Source organism: Pipra filicauda, unplaced genomic scaffold, assembly GCF_003945595.2.
Source record: "Pipra filicauda isolate LSUMZ 115617 unplaced genomic scaffold, ASM394559v2 scaffold71_size5581439_pilon, whole genome shotgun sequence".
NCBI classification, from domain to species: domain Eukaryota; kingdom Metazoa; phylum Chordata; class Aves; order Passeriformes; family Pipridae; genus Pipra; species Pipra filicauda.
Genome location: NW_024104887.1, coordinates 1,303,469 through 1,322,671, shown reverse-complemented (window position 1 = coordinate 1,322,671; position 19,203 = coordinate 1,303,469). Strand labels below are relative to the sequence as shown.

The 19,203-nt window shown below is 45.8% G+C and overlaps 1 protein-coding gene across 1 annotated transcript in view; it reads left to right on the top strand.

Moving 5' to 3' along the window:
• Positions 1-14,629, top strand: part of LOC113991046 (MAM domain-containing glycosylphosphatidylinositol anchor protein 2-like) — a 189,988-nt gene extending 175,359 nt beyond the window's left edge. Inside the window, exons 16-17 of the mRNA XM_039389294.1 lie at positions 2,072-2,133; positions 14,234-14,629. Coding sequence (XP_039245228.1) covers positions 2,072-2,133; positions 14,234-14,354 — 183 coding nt within the window. The 3' untranslated portion in view covers positions 14,355-14,629. The remainder of the gene's footprint in view (positions 1-2,071; positions 2,134-14,233) is intronic.
• Positions 14,630-19,203: the final 4,574 nt, after the last annotated feature.

Below are 19,203 nucleotides of genomic sequence, written 5' to 3'. Positions count from 1 at the left end.
CTTTTTTCTTTTTCTTTTTTCTTTTTTCTTTTCTCTTTTTTCTTTTCTCTTTTTCTTTTTCTTTTTTCTTTTTTCTTTTCTCTTTTTTCTTTTCTCTTTTTCTTTTTCTTTTTTCTTTTTTCTTTTTTTCTTTTTTCTTTTTTTTCTTTTCTCTTTTTTTCTCTTTTTTTGTGAGGTGTTTTTATCCTTTTTTTCTGGGTTTTTTTTTGTGTTTTTTGATTGGTTGGTTTAGTTTGTGGGTTTTTTTGTGGTTTTGCCTTTTTTCTTTGTTTGTTTTGGTTTTGCTTGTTTTTTATTTTATTTTGGGGTTTTTTTGTTGTCGTTTTTTTCTGTTTTGTTTTCTTTGTTCCCTGCAATTATATTATCCAAAAACATGACAAACCCTCCTCTGGTAACAGTCTCATTAATTTTTCATAGAATTTCTACAATTTTAAAATTAACAAATACTTTTTTCTTCTTCTTATGGGAGCAAGTTTTGATTTCCACCTTGGTCCTGCTGATCATCCACAGAGAACTGGCCCGTTGATGAGTCCTTTGTCCTTTTCATTTTCCATCTCTCCAAAAGGATTTTTAAATTTAAGCTGTTGCTGCACAAAAAAGGGCTTTATTTCGAGATGCATCTTTTGCATCCTGGCTGTTCACAGAAATAACAACAAGAGTTATTATTTTTATCCTGGCTTTGTATTTTGGGCTGTGATATTTTAGTGAGGACAATCTTTGCCTTAAAGACAGTTCCAGAGGAGTTATGTATGCACAGATTAAACCACTGGCCATGCACTGATTTTTTTTTAACTGAAAAGTGAAATAACACTCAGTGTCTTTTTATAATCAGGAAAACATTGGGAAGAACTTCATAAAGGAAAAAAAAATCAGCGAGAAACTGTGTTTTCTTGTCTTCTGGAGGCAGGAATATTGAGGTCAGAGCATCTGGTGTGCAGGTTTGGAGTTCACTTTCCAGCCCCACAGTGGTTGTGCCCTGCAAGGGAATTTTCAACTTCAGAGTATTTCAATATATTTAATTAAAAAAACCTCTTTGGGGCAGCTTCTCTACCAAGTTACAATCGATATTTAAAGTGAATATGACCATAAAAAGTGTTCCAGAGTGACAGAAATCTAAGCATTGGCTCATTTTGCGTATATTCCTGATTTTTGGGATGTGGCTGTTGCTGGGAGGAGGGATTTGTGTTCGTGTTCACGATGCCAGAAATGCTGTTTATCAATTTAAAAAACCCAACAAGTGAGGCTGGAAGTGAATTTAATCTCCCTGAAAAGCTTTTGTCGGCGCAGATTTCCCTTGAATCCCCGAAATAAATGCTGTTACTCCCCGAAAGAGTTAAATATCCTGTCCTGGGGTGAGATTGATAGTCAGAGGAAATAGGAGGTACCTGGAAAGAACTTCTGCTCCCGAATATTGCCAAGCTGCCTTTCCCTCCGCTTTGTTATCCTTCCCCAGGCTCCCTAATCTTTCCCCTTTGCCTCCAACCACCTCCCAGTTTCCTGTTTGCCTCTTCCCCTCTGGTTTTCCTCCCGAATATTCCGGGTTTTTCCCTGCCCCGTGCCGGGGGAGCTCGGGGAAGGATGAATGCCATCGCCGTGTTCACGGTGGCCATTCTCTTCTGTGTCTCGTGCCTCTTTGCAGCTCTGGGTGTAAGTTCCTTAGCCAAGGGAGGCTTTTTGGCTCTCTGGAATGTTGCTGGAAGTGTAAATGTTGAATTTTCCGAGCAGTAATTAAAGGTTTTCACTTTTAATTAAGGTTATTCGCAGCTCCGCCTCCTAATTTTTCGAACTGATGTTTTCTCCAGAGAATTTTCCTTGGAACATTGCTGGGAGAATGTTGCTTGTCCAGCTTCGTTTTTGGGATATATGTTTTCAAAACAATGTGAATTTATAACTTGTTTTCCTTTTTCCCTCAGAATATTTCAGTTCTTTTTCAAAAACCGTTCAAAAAAAAAAAAGTTGAATTGACTTAACCGAAGATACATTTTATTGTAAAATTTTATCCTTTTTAATATCTTGAAATAGGAATTTTCTTTTCAATGAATAACAGAGAACATTTGCTTTTCTCTTGCAGATTGCATTCTCACAGCACAGCAACTTTATGGACCTGGTGCAGTTCTTTGTGACATTTTTCAGGTACTTTTCATTTAAGACACTTAAAATGTTTCTTTGGGTTTTGATTTTCGGTGTTCGGTTTGGTTTTTACCTTAAACATCCTGCTGCAGCACAGCCTAAAAAAAATGGGAAAATCTGCTTTATTTGAAGTATTTGATTAGGAAATAGGAGAAGGAAATTCATGTTTGTCTTGGGTGTGCAGGGAAAGGGGATTTTGGGGGCTGGGAGAGGCTTTTGGAAGGGGAGAAGCTCCTTTTCAAATGGTTTGGAAAACACTGTGTGACTTCCCCCATGGAAGAGCTGACGTGTGATGTGCTGCAGATATTCACACCTTGTCCCACACCCATCAGGATTTAAGGATGTGGACTTTGCAGGGAGTTATCCTGGAGTAAATTCCTCCTCTTTCGGTACCACCTTTGGATTTCACACCGAACCCATAAATATGTCAAGTTAAACACAAACACGTGTTACAGCACAAAAGGAGCCAAATCCTTCTGTCCTTCAGGCACTGCTTGAAGTTCCTGTCTGGGTGGGAAGTGCCCTGAGGATTCCCTTGGAGCTGGAACCAACAGGAGCCATTTCAGTATTTGTTTTCCATCCTCCAAAACCTCCAGCCCTGGCAGTGCCTCCCAAAGCACAGCAGGTCCTCTTTTCAAGGCCTCCAACCCAACGTGTCAGCTCTATTTTGGGAGCTGTTAATCCTCCAGGAGTGTAAACCAATCCCTGATGGATGAGGAGCCCTTCAGGAGGGATATCCATGGAGTGAACACCACTCCAGGTCTTACAACCTGTTCCTGAATAGGGATTGTTATGCCTGGTGTAAAATGAGCAGTGGGAATAATCCCTCACTTCAGATTTCATGCTAAATTTAATTAAAGCAAGGAGCTCCAGATGGGTCCTTCACACAAGAGGTTTATATCATTTTTTTTTAGTTTTTTTTTTCATATGGAGCTTCCAGAGAGTGGAATCTGCTTTAGTGCAGTCCCTGGGAACAGCAGGTTGGAGCCACCACCTTCCTGCTGTTTGTAAGCAGTGAGTGGTTACTCCTGGCACACACACTGGGTGTTTGCTTTGCTCAATTCAGCACAGTCATCTTCCCTAAAAAATCTTTGTGGCATCATAATTAGTTATAAGGAGATCATAATCAATTATAATCAACAATCAGGATTATTGACTATAAGGAAAATAGGGAAGCAGTTGGTTCTTTAGTTCCTTTTTAGTGCCATAAAATCAGTCTGCAATTAAAACTGCCCTTTAGTTCTGAACAGACCCAGATCCAGCTGAGGGTTTGAACTCCTCTACAGGAGTGATTCCTCCAGATCCATTATTGGAAGAGAATCCCAGAGAAGCTGCTCCTGGATCCCTGGAAGTGTCCAAGGCCAGGCTGGATCAACCTGGGATAGTGGAAAGTGTTCCATGGCAGGGAGGTTGAACTAAATGGGCTTTAAGGTCCTTCCCAACCCAAACCATTCCATGATTCTCTGACTTCAGCACTGAAACATCTCCACAGCTCTTAAAGACTCCTACAGTGCCTGCTTCTTTATAAAGTTAAGCAGGATCTCAGAGAGGTTTGTTTGGCCTCTCTCATCCCAAATCACTTCCTCCACGTTTCCTCTAAATATGCAGACCTGACATTAGTGCTCTGGAACAGCCTGACCCTTTTTCTGCAAACACAAATCGTTCAGACAAGCATTGTAATGGCTCTTTTATTTCCCTTTTCCAGAGGGACTGGATTTTGCAGTACAAATCCAGTGCTCCCCTGTTAACTCAAAAGCACAGTTAGGTGCTAGTTTGTTAAAGAACCACAGAATGCCTCGAGTTTGGAGGGATCCACGAGGATCAGCAGGTGCAGCTCCCTGCTCCTCCCAGGAACGTGCATTATCCAGGATTGGGGATCTGAGACCTTCAGCTTTCCCCTTCTTTCAGCACTGTCCACACCCCCTGGAAAGAGTATTTCTCTCCAGACCCAGCTGACATTTGGATTGGATGGATTTTCACTCATCCCACACTTGAATGATGGACTAGAAAAATTTTTCCATGTGTTTGTGTTGGGACTCACAGAATCCCAGAATGGTTTGGGTTGGAAAGGTCCTTAAAGACCATCTCATTCCACCCCCTGCCATGGGCAGGGAAACCTTCCACTAGCCCAGGTTGCTCCATCCCTGGAAGTGTTCAAAGCCAGGTTAGAGCAACCTGGAATAGTGGAAGGTGTCCCTGCCCCATGGCAGGGGGTGGAACTGGATGGGCTTTAAGGTCCCTTCCAACCTAAATCATTCCATGATTCCAATCCTAGTCTGAAGCAGGGGATAAGGATATTATGTATCTCAGTGAGCACATACAGCTGAATATATATTGAATATACATGTCCAAAAGTTGGGCAGGTTGAAGAGTTTTCCCTCCCTCCATCACTGGATCTCCTTGAGAACTGTTACAATATTTAACCTCCTAACAAGGCAGAGGATTATGACCGTGTGGATTTGGGAGAAGACAATTTATTGGTGTTTTCCAATTAAGCATTTTATAATGCATTAAACATTCGACATTCTTTAACTGCTCCTGAGCTGCTCTCCCAGTGCTTTATTTTCCAGTCCCTGTAACTCCCTAATTAACCGGTGCTGGAACAGTGGGATTCATCTCGCTGGGTTGGGGGGGAAACTATTGAAACGTTTGTGTTTTTAATGCTCTGGGGCACATTTCATAATTACAGTTGGATCCAAGGCAGAGCATAAATAAGTAATATCTGAGAGCCCCCTGTGCTGTTAACGAGAGAGACTTGGCTGGGAATTTGCTCGCGAAGCAGAGGCAAGAAAAATGCTTTGTGAGAAGAGTTGGTGACTCCAGCAGCAAACCCAAAACCTGGGATGTGTATCAGTTCTGTTTAATGGACACAGAAAGAGATGTTGTTCTGGAAAATGGGTGTTTAGAGGGACTTTCTGTTGGCACATTCGAGGGTGTTGTTTCGTTTTGCTGTTCTCCGGGGAATGCAGGAGTTGCCCAGAGAAGCTGTGGCTGCCCCATCCCCAGAGGTATCCAAGGCCAGGGACACTTGGAGTGGGCTTGGGGCAACCTGGGATAGTGGAAGATGTCCCTGCCCATGACAGGGGATGGGATGAGATGATCTTGAAGGTTCCTTCCAACCCAAACCATTCTGGGATTCGATGGTTCGTGGAGTGGTTTCTGGTGGCCCCAAGGACATGGAAATGTTGGAGCAAGTCCAGAGGAGACCATAAAGTTGATAAAGGGGGTGGAACATCTTCCCTATGGAGACAGGCTGGGAGAGTTGGGAATGTTAGCCTGGAGAGGAGAAGGTTCTGTGGAGACCTCATAGCACCTTCCAGTGTCTGAAGCTGGAGAGGGACTGTTCCTCAGGAACTGCAGTGACAGGAGAAGGGGGAGCGGCTTAAGACTGAGAGAGGAGAAATGTAGGTTGGATATATGGAAGGAATTCCTGGCTGTGAGGGTGGGGAGGCCCTGGCACAGGTCACCCAGAGAAGCTGTGGCTGCCCCTGGATCCCTGGAAATGTCCAAGGCCAGGTTGGATGGGGCTTGGAGCAACCTGGGCTAGTGGAAGGTGTCCCTGCCTGTGGCAGGGGGTTGGAACTCGATGGGCTTTATAGTCCCTTCCAACCCAAACCATCCTGTGATTTTGTGAATCAGTGAAATCTTTCTGAGCTGGGGATCTTGTGGCACATTTCCATCTTCTCCAGCTGGTTGTGACCCCATCTTGACCCTGCTGTGCTGCTGAGCTGCCTGGAGAACCCCAGAGGCAAACGGGAGGTTGGGATTTTCGGTTTCATTGCTGACATTTGGGATGATTTAGGTCAAGCCAGTCCTTCCAGCGGGCAAGCATTGCCAAACTCCAGCACTGCTGGGTTCATGGAATATCCCAGGCACTGGCTGGGCTGCCTGTGAGGCACACAGTGTGGAAAAGCAGGAACCTGGCCCTGCATTCCAACAGCACCAGAATGCAGGATTTGATTTCCATTTCATTTAGGAGCTGCCTCCTGTGGGCACAGGGTTGTGCCTCATTTAGCTGCTGTTGGGCTCTGGGAGCACCTTCTGGAGCTGGAATTCAGCACCAAGCCAGGCTTTGGTTCCCTTTATTTTGTCCCACATTATATTTTAAACTAAGAAAATGTCAGTGGATAAAGGTTGGGCAGGACGGTGCCGTTCTGGGGTCGTTAATATTCCCTTCTAATTGGGGCCGCAGGAGAAATGATGTTCCAGCCATTGGTAACCTTTGCAAAGCTAATGAATTGCAAGCAAACTGGCCTTTGTTTCCTCCTCTCTGCTCCTCATAATTTGCACATTGTGCAGTTGAGTTTCAGCCCGGTTTGAGCTGTTTTGGCAATTCCTAGTCAACGTTTTTATTCCTATTTGTGCCCCCTTGTCTTCCAAAAAATCTGTGTCTGCCCCCACACCTCCTTCTTCCCAGAGAAGCTGTGGCTGCCCCTGGATCCCTGGAAGTGTCCAAGGCCAGGTTGGACAGGGCTTGGAGCAACCTGGGCTAGTGGAAGGTGTCCCTGCCCATATCAGGGGGTGGAATTAGATGGACTTTAAAGTCTCTTCCAGCCCAAACCATTCCATAATTCCATGATCCAGCAGTGACTCTCTCCTGTCCCATCAGATCCCATCAAACCTCACGTGCCTCTATGAAAGACCTGAATATCAAATGGTGTAATTTGATGCCAATAAATGGGCTTTTTCCTCAGAAAAACTTCACCAGGAGCTGTATTTCTTCCATACAGGACTCAGGCAGATGATTTTATGTGCTGTATATTGTTTTTCCCAGCTGTAAGTATTTTCCCAGTGTTTTCAATAAGTGGGAATGGCCTGTTGCAATAATTCAGATCTGGAGTTATGCTGCAGATAGTTTATTTGCTCCTGGTGCTTATTAAATAATTTTTTTACTGCAGCACAAATGGCATTACTAAATATGTGCCTAAAATACAGTCTGAGTCCCTTCCTTTTTTTTTTTTTTGAGGGAAAGAAGAGCTTGGGAATATCTTTACATTATTCCTAACAAAATGAAGAACAGTTCAGCATCCACAACTCCCTCCTTTCCATGTTCTCAGCACTCTTTCCTTTGTCCTCCATAATCCTAGAACAGAATCATGGAATTGTTAAGGTTGGAAAAGCCCTCTGAGATCGAGTCCAACCATCACTCATTTGGGTGCTGGTTTTCTTTCCCTTTTTATTAACATCATCATTTACTGTTATTATTGTATTTTACCCTGTTTTCAATTATTAAACTGTTCTCATCTCAGCCTGCTTTTGATTCTCCTCCCCGTTCCACCGCAGTGGGAGTTGAGCAAGTGGCTGAGCTGGGCTTAATTTCCAGCTGGGCTTAAACCACTTGTGCTCCAGACCCTTCCCCAGCTCAGTTGCCCTTCTCTGCCACAACAAAAGTTGGTTGTGGCTTCTTGAACCACCTTCTTAATGCCCAGAAGGTCATTAATCCCTCTCTGTGGCCTTCAGGCAGGTGTTTGGCAAAGCCCAACCGTGCAAACCACGTGCAGTTGTTCCAATTATTCCAAGTTTTAATGCATCAGCTACTTTAAAATGTGTCCTGCAGCTCTCCAGCATATTAAAATTTGCTTGTAAACAGCACTTAAACAGCTTCCAGTTCATCAAAATAATTTGGGCTGTGTTTGTAGCCATCATGGCAGTGCTTTCTGACATTATTATTAAGTGACCTGGATATGTTAAAGCACATTAGCAGGGAGGCTGCTGTACATTTGGGGGTTTAAAGCTGCCATTTTTTACAGGCAGTTCTGATGTTGATAAACGTTGCAGGAGAGTTTAATAATTGGGCCTTAATACACCAGGTGGATTTTTCTCCTCTCCTCGTGGAGAATCCATCACAGCAAAGCGCTGATGGAGTTTTCCAGACCTTTAAAAACGAGAGTGTGGACTTGTTTGAGGAGCTTTAAGGATACCTGGAGAGGGGAGAAGGTCCTCTTTGCTGGGAAAAGGAGATTAAAGTCCAGAATAAAACCAGACAGGGGGTTTAAATGCAGATTTTTGTGTCAGGGTGGGAAAACCCCGTGGTATAACGAGCACTGAAGGCTCAGCAAGGAAAGTTTAATGCATTTGTTGAGGCCAATTGAGGGGAGATTATTTATGATTACATTGCTCATTCGTTGTACTTAAATAATTTAATGAATAATTAAGGATGACTTAATGAAGCCATTTAGCAAATAGGATATTGTCCATAAAATGTAAATGTATCTCTTCCCTGCACTGCAATATTTATGCTGTGTAAGGGATTTTTATAACTGTGTGAGCCAATGGAAGCTCCATTTCATGGATTTGTGGGATAGTTTGGGTTGGAAAGGTCCTTAAAGACCATCTTGTTCCACCCCCTGTCATGGAGAGGGACACCTTCCACTAGCCCAGGTTACTCCAACCTGGCCTTGGACACTTCCAGGGATCCAGGGGCAGCCACAGCTTCTCTGCCCAACCTGTGCCAGGGCCTCACCACCCTCGCAGAGAAGAATTTTTTCCTCATATCCCATCTAACCCTGCCCTCTGGCAGTTTGAAGCTACTCCCCCTTGTCCTGTCTCTCCAGGCCCTTGGAAATAGTCCCTCTCCATCTTTTCTGAGGGCTCCCTTCAGGTCCTGGAAGGCCACAATTTGGTCACCCCGAAGCTTCTCTTTTCCAGACCGAACAATCCCAATCTCTCAGCCTTTCCCCACAGCAGAGCTGCTCCATCCCTCTGGTCATCCAGTCATCAGCCTCCTCTGGATCTGTCCCAACAGATTGATCCAGACCCAAATGGAGTCATGTTGAGATTTCCTTGGGTTGAAAACCTCTCCAAGGGATGAGGTGGCTCTCGGTGGCTCTCGATGCCCCTTTTTCCTTCCACTCTGGTTTCACACCTGAGTTTGCTGGTTTCCTTTTTTTTCTGTTGGAAACATTGAACTGTTTTCAAACTGGACTCATCACAGGCTGTGGTAAAATGGAAATCCAGTAGCTGATAAAAGCATGGAATGATTTGGTTGGAAGGGACACTGAAGCTCATCTCATTCAACCCCCTGCCATGGGCAGGGACACCTTCCACTAGACCAGGTTGATCCAAGCCCCATCCAGCCTGGCCTTGGACACTTGCAGGGATCCAGGGGCAGCCACAGCTTCTCTGGGCAACCTGTGCCAGGGCCTTCCCACCCTCCCAGCCAACAATTCCTTCCCAATATCCCATCTATCCCTGCCCTCTGGCACTGGGAAGCCATTCCCTGTGTCCTGTCCCTCCATCCCTTGTCCCCAGTCCCTCTCCAGCTCTCCTGGAGCCCCTTTAGGCCCTGGAAAAAGCTCTCAGGTCTCCTTGGAAGCATTTGAGGTGGGGGAACTGTAGAGGGAAGTCTTGGATGACCAGTGGATTTGGGGGATGAAGGGGGCTCTTGGCAGTCCATTAATTTTGGAGGAGAAAGGAAGAGAAGGAGAGGGCAAAGCAAGTCCTGCAGGGAAAGTTTGTGTCTAAAGCCATTTGGGAATGGGTGGATTTTCATGGCTGGCAGAGGGATCTCTGAGGCTGCTCAGGAGAAGGCAGGGCAGGGGATGGAGGTGGACCAGGCTCTCGCTCCAGATCGTTTTCCAACACTGCTCTCTCTCTGTGCAGCTGGTTTTTTTTCTCTGGTTCCATCGTAACACAGTTGCTTTCCAAGAGAAAATATGGGGAAAAAAAGCTTCTTTAAAGCTACTGATGCTCAAATCAGGCCTTTTAAACTTATTTCAGGCCGGTTTAAGCTGAGTAAACCCAACAGATAGATCTTGTCTTGGCTTTACCCCCGGGGCCCTTCCAGCAGGTGATGGACTGCAGCAGGCACTGCCTTTTATTTCTCCACCAGTGCTTCCAGGGGGTGTTAGTGCAGGGAGGGAAATGGATTTCCTGAGTGGTTTTATGGCTTTTTTGGGTATTTGCTGCCTCCTTGTGACAGTACAAAGACGTGTGGTGCTGTTCCTGTGAAATACAGGGCACTGCGGGGAAGGTTTTAGGAGGAGTTTTTATTGGTCTTTAATTGTTAACCCCTCTCTGTGTTTTCCTCAGAAAATCTTGGCTGTGGTGCCAGAAGGGAGGCAGGAAAGGGAAACCCCTGGAAGGCTCTGGCACGCCCAGACTTGGGCGGTGTTGAATTTTGGAAAAGGGATTTCATGTAGGGATAAAGTTCCTCTTAGTTCTCCACTCCGGCTTTTTTTCCCCTGAGGGTGTAAATCACGTGGAGACACCGTGGGGATGTGGCACTTGGGGACATGGGGCAGTGGTGGCCTTGGCAGTGCTGGGGAATGGTTGGATTGGATGATCTCAGAGGGCTTTTCCAACCTAAAGGATTCCATAGGACTGATGAAACACCCCCCCCCCTTTCTCCTCTGCCCTTGGGACTTCCATCTCCTTTCCCCAAATAAAGGTGTATTGAGGATTCAGACATGGACAAACCACAGGAGCTGCCAGTGAGCAGCACCAAATTCACAGAATCATGGAATGGTTTGGGTTGGAAGGGACCTTAAAGACCAAATATTCCAACTCCCTACCATGGGCAGGGACACCTTCCACTAGCCCAGGTTGCTCCAACCTGGCCTTGGACACTTCCAGGGATCCAGGGGCAGCCACAGCTTCTCTGCCCAACCTGGGACAGGGCCTCCCCACCCTCCCAGCCAGGAATTCCTTCCCAATTCCCATCTAACCCTGCCTTTTTGCAGTGGGAAGCCATTCCCTGTGTCCTGTCCCTCCATCCCTTATCCCAAGTCCCTCTCCAGCTCTCCTGGTGCTCCTGTAGGTTTGAAAGCTCTCCCTGGAACCTTCTCTCCTCCAGGCTGAACGCCCCAGCTCTCTCGTTAGCAGTTCTTCAGGTAATTTTACATTAGTGCCAAAAATATTATGCCTGATATTAGGAATTATTTGAGTTTGGAGAGAGGTTTGTCCCATCCCCCTTGTGGCAAATAATTTGGCTTCTATTTCCCTAAAATCCCAGGAAGTCCTAGCACAAGTAGGAGGATTCATGCTGTGACAAATGATCTGTAAATCTGATTATTGCAGCTAAACAAGAGGTGTTCCTTCAGTTGGTTTCTTGCTGGATTCCAGAAGAAAAGAAATTTCTGCAGAATTTCCCCCTGGGTTGGTGATAGTGATTTTCCTTGGGGAGATGTGAAATTCAGGTTGGTTTTAATGAGTTCAGAGCATTTGTAGATCAAAGAGTGGAGCCTTAAATGACTTTATTGTTGCACTTAAATGCTTCAGGTGAAGTTAGGTCTTAGTAGACTGAGAGGTAACTGGACCCATTTTTGTCCCAAACTGTTCTCTTGAAGTTTAATCTCAAGTTGAAATGCTTTATCCTGAGGTGAATCTTCTCTCTGGAGTCAGGAGGTGAAGGCAGTTGCCTGGCAGGGCTTGGCTTTGGCACCTGTTCTGGGCACTCCTGCAGATGTTTTGAATGTGTTTATTTGCTGTGGTTCAATTAAATCCAGAGCCAGGAACACTTTTCCCTCCACTGCCTTGGAAGTTTGTATTTCCACCTTCCATTTGTATAAGAACATTAAATTGTTACTGAAAACGAAGCAGAGCCAAGATCGAGCTCATGTCTGAGCTGGGCTGGGTTTGCAGGGATACAGTTTGGATTTTTTGCTCTTCAGGGAGCATTTGGGTTTCCTGAGGGAAAAGAGACCTTAAAAGAAGGAAAAACAAAAACTTCACAAAGCCATGAAGTGTGGTGGCTGTGGGAAGCTAATGGGAATTTAACTCTCTATCCCTGGATGTGTTCAAGGCTGGGTTGGATGGAGTTTGGAGCAACCTGGGCTAGTGGAAGGTTTCCCTGCCCATGGCAGGGGGTGGAATGAGATGGTCTTTAAGGACCTTTCCAACCCAAACCATTCTAGGATTCTGTGAGTCCCAAGACAAACACATGGAAAAATTTTTCTAGTCCATCATTCAAGTGTGGGATGAGTGAAAATCCATCCAATCCAAATGTCAGCTGGGCCTGGAGAGAAATACTCTTTCCAGGGGGTGTGGACAGTGCTGAAAGAAGGGGAAAGCTGAAGGTCTCAGATCCCCAATCCTGGATAATGCACGTTCCTGGGAGGAGCAGGGAGCTGCACCTGCTGATCCTCGTGGATCCCTCCAAACTCGAGGCATTCTGTGGTTCTTTAACAAACTAGCACCTAACTGTGCTTTTGAGTTAACAGGGGAGCACTGGATTTGTACTGCAAAATCCAGTCCCTCTGGAAAAGGGAAATAAAAGAGCCATTACAATGCTTGTCTGAACGATTTGTGTTTGCAGAAAAAGGGTCAGGCTGTTCCAGAGCACTAATGTCAGGTCTGCATATTTAGAGGAAACGTGGAGGAAGTGATTTGGGATGAGAGAGGCCAAACCAACCTCTCTGAGATCCTGCTTAACTTTATAAAGAAGCAGGCACTGTAGGAGTCTTTAGGAGCTGTGGAGATGTTTCAGTGCTGAAGTCAGGGAATCATGGAATGGTTTGGGTTGGGAAGGACCTTAAAGCCCATTTAGTTCAACCTCCCTGCCATGGAACACTTTCCACTATCCCAGGTTGATCCAAGCCCTGTCCAGCCTGGCCTTGGACACTTCCAGGGATCCAGGGGCAGCCACAGCTTCTCTGCCCAACCTGGGCCAGGGCCATACAAATGCCAATTTTTTAATATAATACATTATATGATAGTAAACCAAATTTCTGCCCATATCTAAGCCTGAAAAATAGAAGCAGTTGCCAACTGTGTACTCCTTGGGGGTTCAGTGCCTGATCTACGGAGTTTCCATAATATGTAATTATGGACAGTGATCTGTCATCAGGAACAGACTCTTCCTCTTTTCCATCTCAGGGAATGGTCCCTGCTGTCTGACCTGGCTTTTATGGGTAAAAGTCATAGAATCACAGAATCATTTAGGTTGGAAAAGCCCTCTGAGATCATCCAGTCCAACCATCCCCCAGCACTGCCAAGGCCACCACTGCCCCCTGTCCCCAAGTGCCACATCCACAGGGATTTGAAATCCCTCCAGGGATGGGGACTCTAACACTACCCTGGGCAGCTGTGCCAGGGCTGGACAACCCTTTTGGTGAATAAATTTTCCCAATATCCAACTTAAACCTCCCCTGGCACAGCTGGAGGCCTTTCCCTCTCCTCCTGTCCCTTGTTCCCTGGGAGCAGAGCCTGTTTCCCCCCCTGGCTCCCCCCTCCTGTCAGGGAGTTGTGAAGAGTGAGAAGATCTTTGTGGTGCTTTGCAAAGTCTCTCCTCAAGAGAAACCCCTGTTCAAGCATCCAGAGCCTGGATATCAGTGTTAATCCTGCACTGTGGAGGAAATAAGTCTGTTCTGGTTAATCTTCCTTTAAATGGAAATTTAAACTGTCTTTAAATACACACTGGAAACATGGGAAGGAGGTTTGGAGATGTTTTCTCTTAGGAGAGAGGCTTCCACTGGGATTTGGATTTTAATCTTTGCTTGTGTGCCTTGAAGTTGCTCATTAGGTATTCAGCGTGATAAGATCATAACTGTCAATAAAGTCAGCTTTTATTGTTATTATTATTATAACAACTGCTTTTTTGTTAAATCTGCTGCCTTGCATTTCCCCCAGAAGTCGATAAATCCATTCATCCTTTTTTTTCCCCTCTTTTGATTGAAGAAAACCAACATAGATTTGGGGGAATCAGGAAATGCCTGTGGTTCTGCACCAGGCTATTTGAAAGAATTCAACTACTCTGCACTTTATCTTATTTTTGTCATTTGGAAAAGAAATGGTGATCGATTTTTCTCTGCTGCTTTCAAGGCTTTTCTTTTGGGGGTTTATCCTCTCACTTTAAATATCACCAGGGAGAGGCAACAGTGGCTTTTCCAATCTGATTAAATCTCACTGTTGAGATTTCCTGGGGAAAACTGGGGAGTGTCATATAAGGAAGTCAAACAGGGAACTTTGGAATAGGAGTTTTCCCTGGAAATAGCTGTGTCATTCCTCCCTGGATGTCAGGAGTGCTGGATCATCTCCCATCAATACACCCCTAATATTACGTGAACTTTTCATCCCATTTCTTTATTTCCTGCGGTTTTTCAGCCGCTGTAAAATCACAGAGGAGAAAAATAAAACATCCCTCTCTTTTTCTTTCCTTTTCCAGTTGTTTCCTGTCCTTGCTCCTGGTGGCAGCTGTGGTTTGGAAGATTAAGCAGAGCTGTTGGGCATCACGACGGAGAGAGGTTGGAATTCCAAATGCTGCTCCTTTAATGCCATTGTTATAGTTGTTCTCTCTTACATTTATCCACATGTGCATCCCATTAACCTTCAGCTAAGGCAGAGCTCCACTAATCTATAACTGCTGCTCTTTGGGGGCTTTGGTGTATTTTTGATTGTGGTTTCAGTGACAAATGGGGTTATTTCGGTGTCCTGACGCTGCAGTTTCTGTGAAGCTCCGAAAAAAAAATTAGGGGTGAACGTCCTGAATTCCCACAACTCGTGTTTCTAGACAGCATAAATACAAACCCACATAAATCAGGAGATTCTTTACGTCTGTTTCAAGAGAGGAAACAGAAAATAGGAAGATTTGCTCCAAAATAAAGAGGGCAAATCCCCTTTCTCGAATTAAATCCGATTGAAATATTTCAGGGGGTTGGGTTTTTTTCCCCCTGGAACATTGGGAGCATAAGAAAAAGGTGGGAGAAGCCCCCCAGGATTTGGAAGAAGCTGTAGTTTCCTACTTAAAAAGGCAAATTTCAGAGCCCAAAGCTTTCTCCTCTTCACCTGCCCACGGTGCAGATCAGACTCGTCGTGTTTGCAGCATGTAAAAAAAAAAAAATTGTTCTCTGCACCCTCCAAAATCTGACTGCTCTTTTTTTATCCCTAATTTATTGTTTTCACCACCTTTTTTCCTTGCTTTTCAGTGGAACCCGAGTCCCTGTTCCACCCAAAGCACTCAGGGTGACCGAATTTGGGTGGCAAATGTGTTGTGACACACAGAGTGTGCCCTGATTTCTCGTTTTTAAGCTGAAATCTCTTAGAGCTGTGTTTGTAGAGAAGCACAAGGCAGAAAGCTCCACATTCCTGGGAGTTTCTTTTGCCTCTTCCAAGTGCTAAAACCACGGAAGGAGAGCCCTGTCTAATGTACAGATATATCAGAGATTGGGCTGGGCTGCACCTGGAATTATTTTTAGGAGTTTTGTGTGGTGTTAATCTGGTTATTTCTGTGCAAAATGAGAGAAGCCAGACGTGACTCGAGTGAGTCCATGTGCACTTCCTATATATAATTGTCTATATGAGGCCAGATTCCCTAAGGAATGAGGTGGGATTTTGGGGTGAAATCTGCCCATTCCCATAGTTTTTCCTCCCTGCTGTCCTGCTGACATGAAGCCCTTGCCAGCTGCAGCCACCCAGCCACAGTCCTGTGCTTTATTCCCACGTGGAAGTCGATGGAGAGGGTGTGGGGGATTAATTTTTACAGCTCTGGAATTCTTTGCAAGTGCCTGTTTTCCTGCAGATCTTCCCAGCTCCGTGGCTGGTTGTGCTCTGCAAGTGCAGTGGGGTGAATAAAGTGAATTTATTCCATCTGAGGGTCTCCTCTCTGGGAATAAAGCAGGATGATGATGTCTGATGACTCTTCTCCCTCTCTTCTGCTTCACGTGGTTTTTGCTCTCACCAGTGAACTCGCTGCATAATAAAATCATTGCTTTTCCAAGAGATAACCCTTAATCTTGGAAATAATGGAAGTCTTTGAGCTTTGCTGTATTCTCTGAAGGGAGATAAATTTTTACTGGGGTGGCTGGTTTTTTTTCCTGCTCACTTTCTTGGCAGGAAACTAAGCTGGAGTCAGCATAACATTCCCTGTGGTTCCTGGGGTTAAATGTTATCTAGGAATGTATGAGGAATATAGACTGAGGAGTAAATAGCAGTTAAAGTATTTGAGCAGTGGCCTGAGTGAGAGATGTGTCTATAAATTAAGTTACTTACAGCGTGATGCATGTTTTAAGGGGGAAAAAAAGGCAACATATTGGCATGTTTAAGTCTAAATTCAATTTCCACGTGTGACTGTTTGACAGGCAGTTCATCAGGGTGGTGTTTTCCAGGCACATTCCTGTGTTTTGCTGTTGTTTATCTTGCTCCTTCTTTTTATCTGCTGCCTCTGTCTTGTAGTTCATAGATCTCTGCTGTTCCTGTCCTCTCCTCTTAGAAATACTTGTAAATCTTGAGGCAAGAGTTTTAAATCTTTGCTGGGCCATAATTAAATATATTAATAAAGGCTGTCTCCGGAACTAAAAGTCCACCCAAAAATTCCTTGACTTTTTGTTGTCATCTAACATTATTTTAGAGCTTGCAGGGTTGGGTTTTATTAACACAGATCTTTAGTAAAGCCAAGCAAAGCTCTTTTGAGTAGTTAATGATTAATTAATGGGATTCCCCATCCCTGGAAGTGTTCAAGGGCAGGTTGGATGGAGCTTGGAGCAACCTGGGCTAATGGAAATTGTCCCTGCCCATGGCAGGGGGGTGGAATGAGATGGTCTTGGATGCTCTGGAGCCAGGCTGGGAGAGCTGGGGGGGTTCCCCTGGAGAAGAGAAGGCTCCAGGGAGAGCTGAGAGCCCCTTGCAGGACCTAAAGGGGCTCCAGGAGAGCTGGAGAGGGACCTGGGACGAGGGATGGAGGGACAACACACAGGGAATGACTTTCTGCTGGCAGAGGGCAGGGTTAGATGAGATATTGGGAAGGAATTCCTGGCTGGGAGGATGTTGAGGCCCTGTGCCAGGTGGGGCAGAGAAGCTGTGGCTCTCCCTGGATCTCTGGAAGTGTCCAAGGCCAGGTTGGAGCAATGTGGTCTAGTGGAAGGTGTCCCTGCCCATGGCAGGGGGTGGAATGGGATGGTCTTTAAGGTCCTGTCCAACCCAAACCATTCCATGATTCTGTGAAAAGCTGCAGCCCTGGAGGAAGATCTTTCTGTGCTTTGAGCTGTATTTTTAACAGCAGTCATGTTACAATGGGCTGTGCTGTCATAACTCTGTGCTTGTTGTCTAATCTTAACCCAGAACTGAGTAAAATATGATGCAATCTGCAGGTAATTCCCAACTATCCATCAGCTTTGCTTCCAAAGGGAGCACTGCAAGTGCCCGACTCCTTATCACGAGAAGCTGATTGCTGAGGCTTGTTCTGAGATACGAATAGGGCAGAAAAGGGACTGTGCTGACAGGTTTAGGAGTGAAAATTATTCAAGCAGGATTGCTTGACTCTGCAGAGGGACCTGGACAAGCTGGAGAGTTGGGCTGATTCCAACGGGATGAGGTTCAACCAGGCCAAGGGCCGGGTCCTGCCCTTTGGCCACAACAACCCCCGGCAGCTCCAGGCTGGGCCAGAGGGGCTGGAGAGCAGCCAGGCAGGAAGGGAGCTGGGAGTGGGGATGGACAGGGAGCTGAACAGGAGCCAGAGTGTGCCCAGGGGGACAAGAGGGCCAATGGATCCTGGCCTGGCTCAGGAACAGGGTGGCCAACAGGGCCAGGGAAGTGATTCTGCCCTGGACTCAGCGCTGGTGAGGCCACCCCTGGAGTGCTGTGTCCAGTTCTGGGCCCTCAGCTCAGGAAGGACATGGAGGGGCTGGAGCAGGTCCAGAGGAGAGCAACGAGGCTGGGGAAGGGACTGGAGCACAAGTGCTGTGAGGAGAGGCTGAGGGAGCTGGGGGGGCTCAGCCTGGAGAAGAGGAGGCTCAGGGGAGACCTCCTCACTCTCTGCAACTCCCTGACAGGAGGGGGGAGCCAGGGGGGGGTTGGTCTCTTTTCCCAGGCAACCATCAGCAAGACAAGAGGGCTGGGTCTTGAGCTGTGCCAGGGGAGGTTTAGGTTGGAGATTAGAAAGAATTTCTTTGCAGAGAGGGTGCTCAGCCATTGGAATGGGCTGCCCAGGGAAGTGGCGGATTCTCCATCCCTGGAGGTGTTTAAGGACAGACTGGATGTGGCATCAGTGCCATGGGCTGGGAACCACGGCGGGGTTGGATCAAGGGTTGGACTTGATGATCTCTGAGGTCCCTTCCAACCCAGCTGATTCTATGGTTCTATGATCTATGTGCTGGGAGAAGTCCTAGAGGAAGCTTGGAGAAGCTGTGCTTGGTGTGGTGGGTTAATGGAACCAGAGCAGCAGCATTTGGTTGGAATCAAATCTGCATTCCTTCCTTCCTGCTCCAAATCCAGCATCTCCATCAGGATCTTGTCAAATATATAAAATTCTCCTGACTTCTTATATATAATATAAATACAAATATATATAAAAATATAAAATAAAATACAATGTATATAATCCTGACTTTTTTCCTTTTCTGTGCCTCATCCCATCCACTCCAAGCAGCCCATGCTGGTGCTTCTCAGCCTCCTGCTTAAAGGGAGTGTTGGGTTTGCAAACCTGGTGTAGCCAAGGTGTAGGAAAATGAGTTTGGAGCACTGAGTAAAAAAGTTCAGAGTGTAAACCTTGACCTGGAGTCAAATTGGGAACGATTTGTGTCCTGTCAGACATGGGGGAGATGGGATTGTGAGTCAGGTGTTTATTCCCTTGCCAGTGAGCACCTCATTTAAGTACCTTCTGACATCTTAAAGAGGGAAAATGGGGATAAAAAGGCAGCTTTTATAGGATCAGGTGAATGACAGTAGGAAATGGGGATAGGAAAACTTTCTGTCTTGTCTCTGTAAGATGACATTTTAAAGGTATCAAGGTGGTAATAGAGAATAAATCACCGAGTACGAGGGTGGCATTAGAAATTTAAAGTGCTCCTCTGCTGCTGGGAGTTTTCTGTCCTGTTGTTCTGTTTTAGCATCCAAGTTGTCTTCTCTTCACCCTCAGTCTACTTTTTCTCCTGGAGCAAGGAATAGCTCCTCTTAACTCTGCCAACAAAGGGAGCTCAGCTGGATCACTCCCCGTGCCCTTTTCAGGGTGGGGTGGGAGCATCAACACCAAGCAGGAACAGGGATAACTCACTTTGGGTGTCCAGATCTCAATTTCACCTTTAACATCCATAAAATTGTCTATATTTTGCTTCCTTTCTTGCCAAGACTCTCCAGGACTGAACATTTTTACTCTGCCAACTTATTCAGGAGGGGGTTCGTGTATTGATTTGCTGCAGGGAT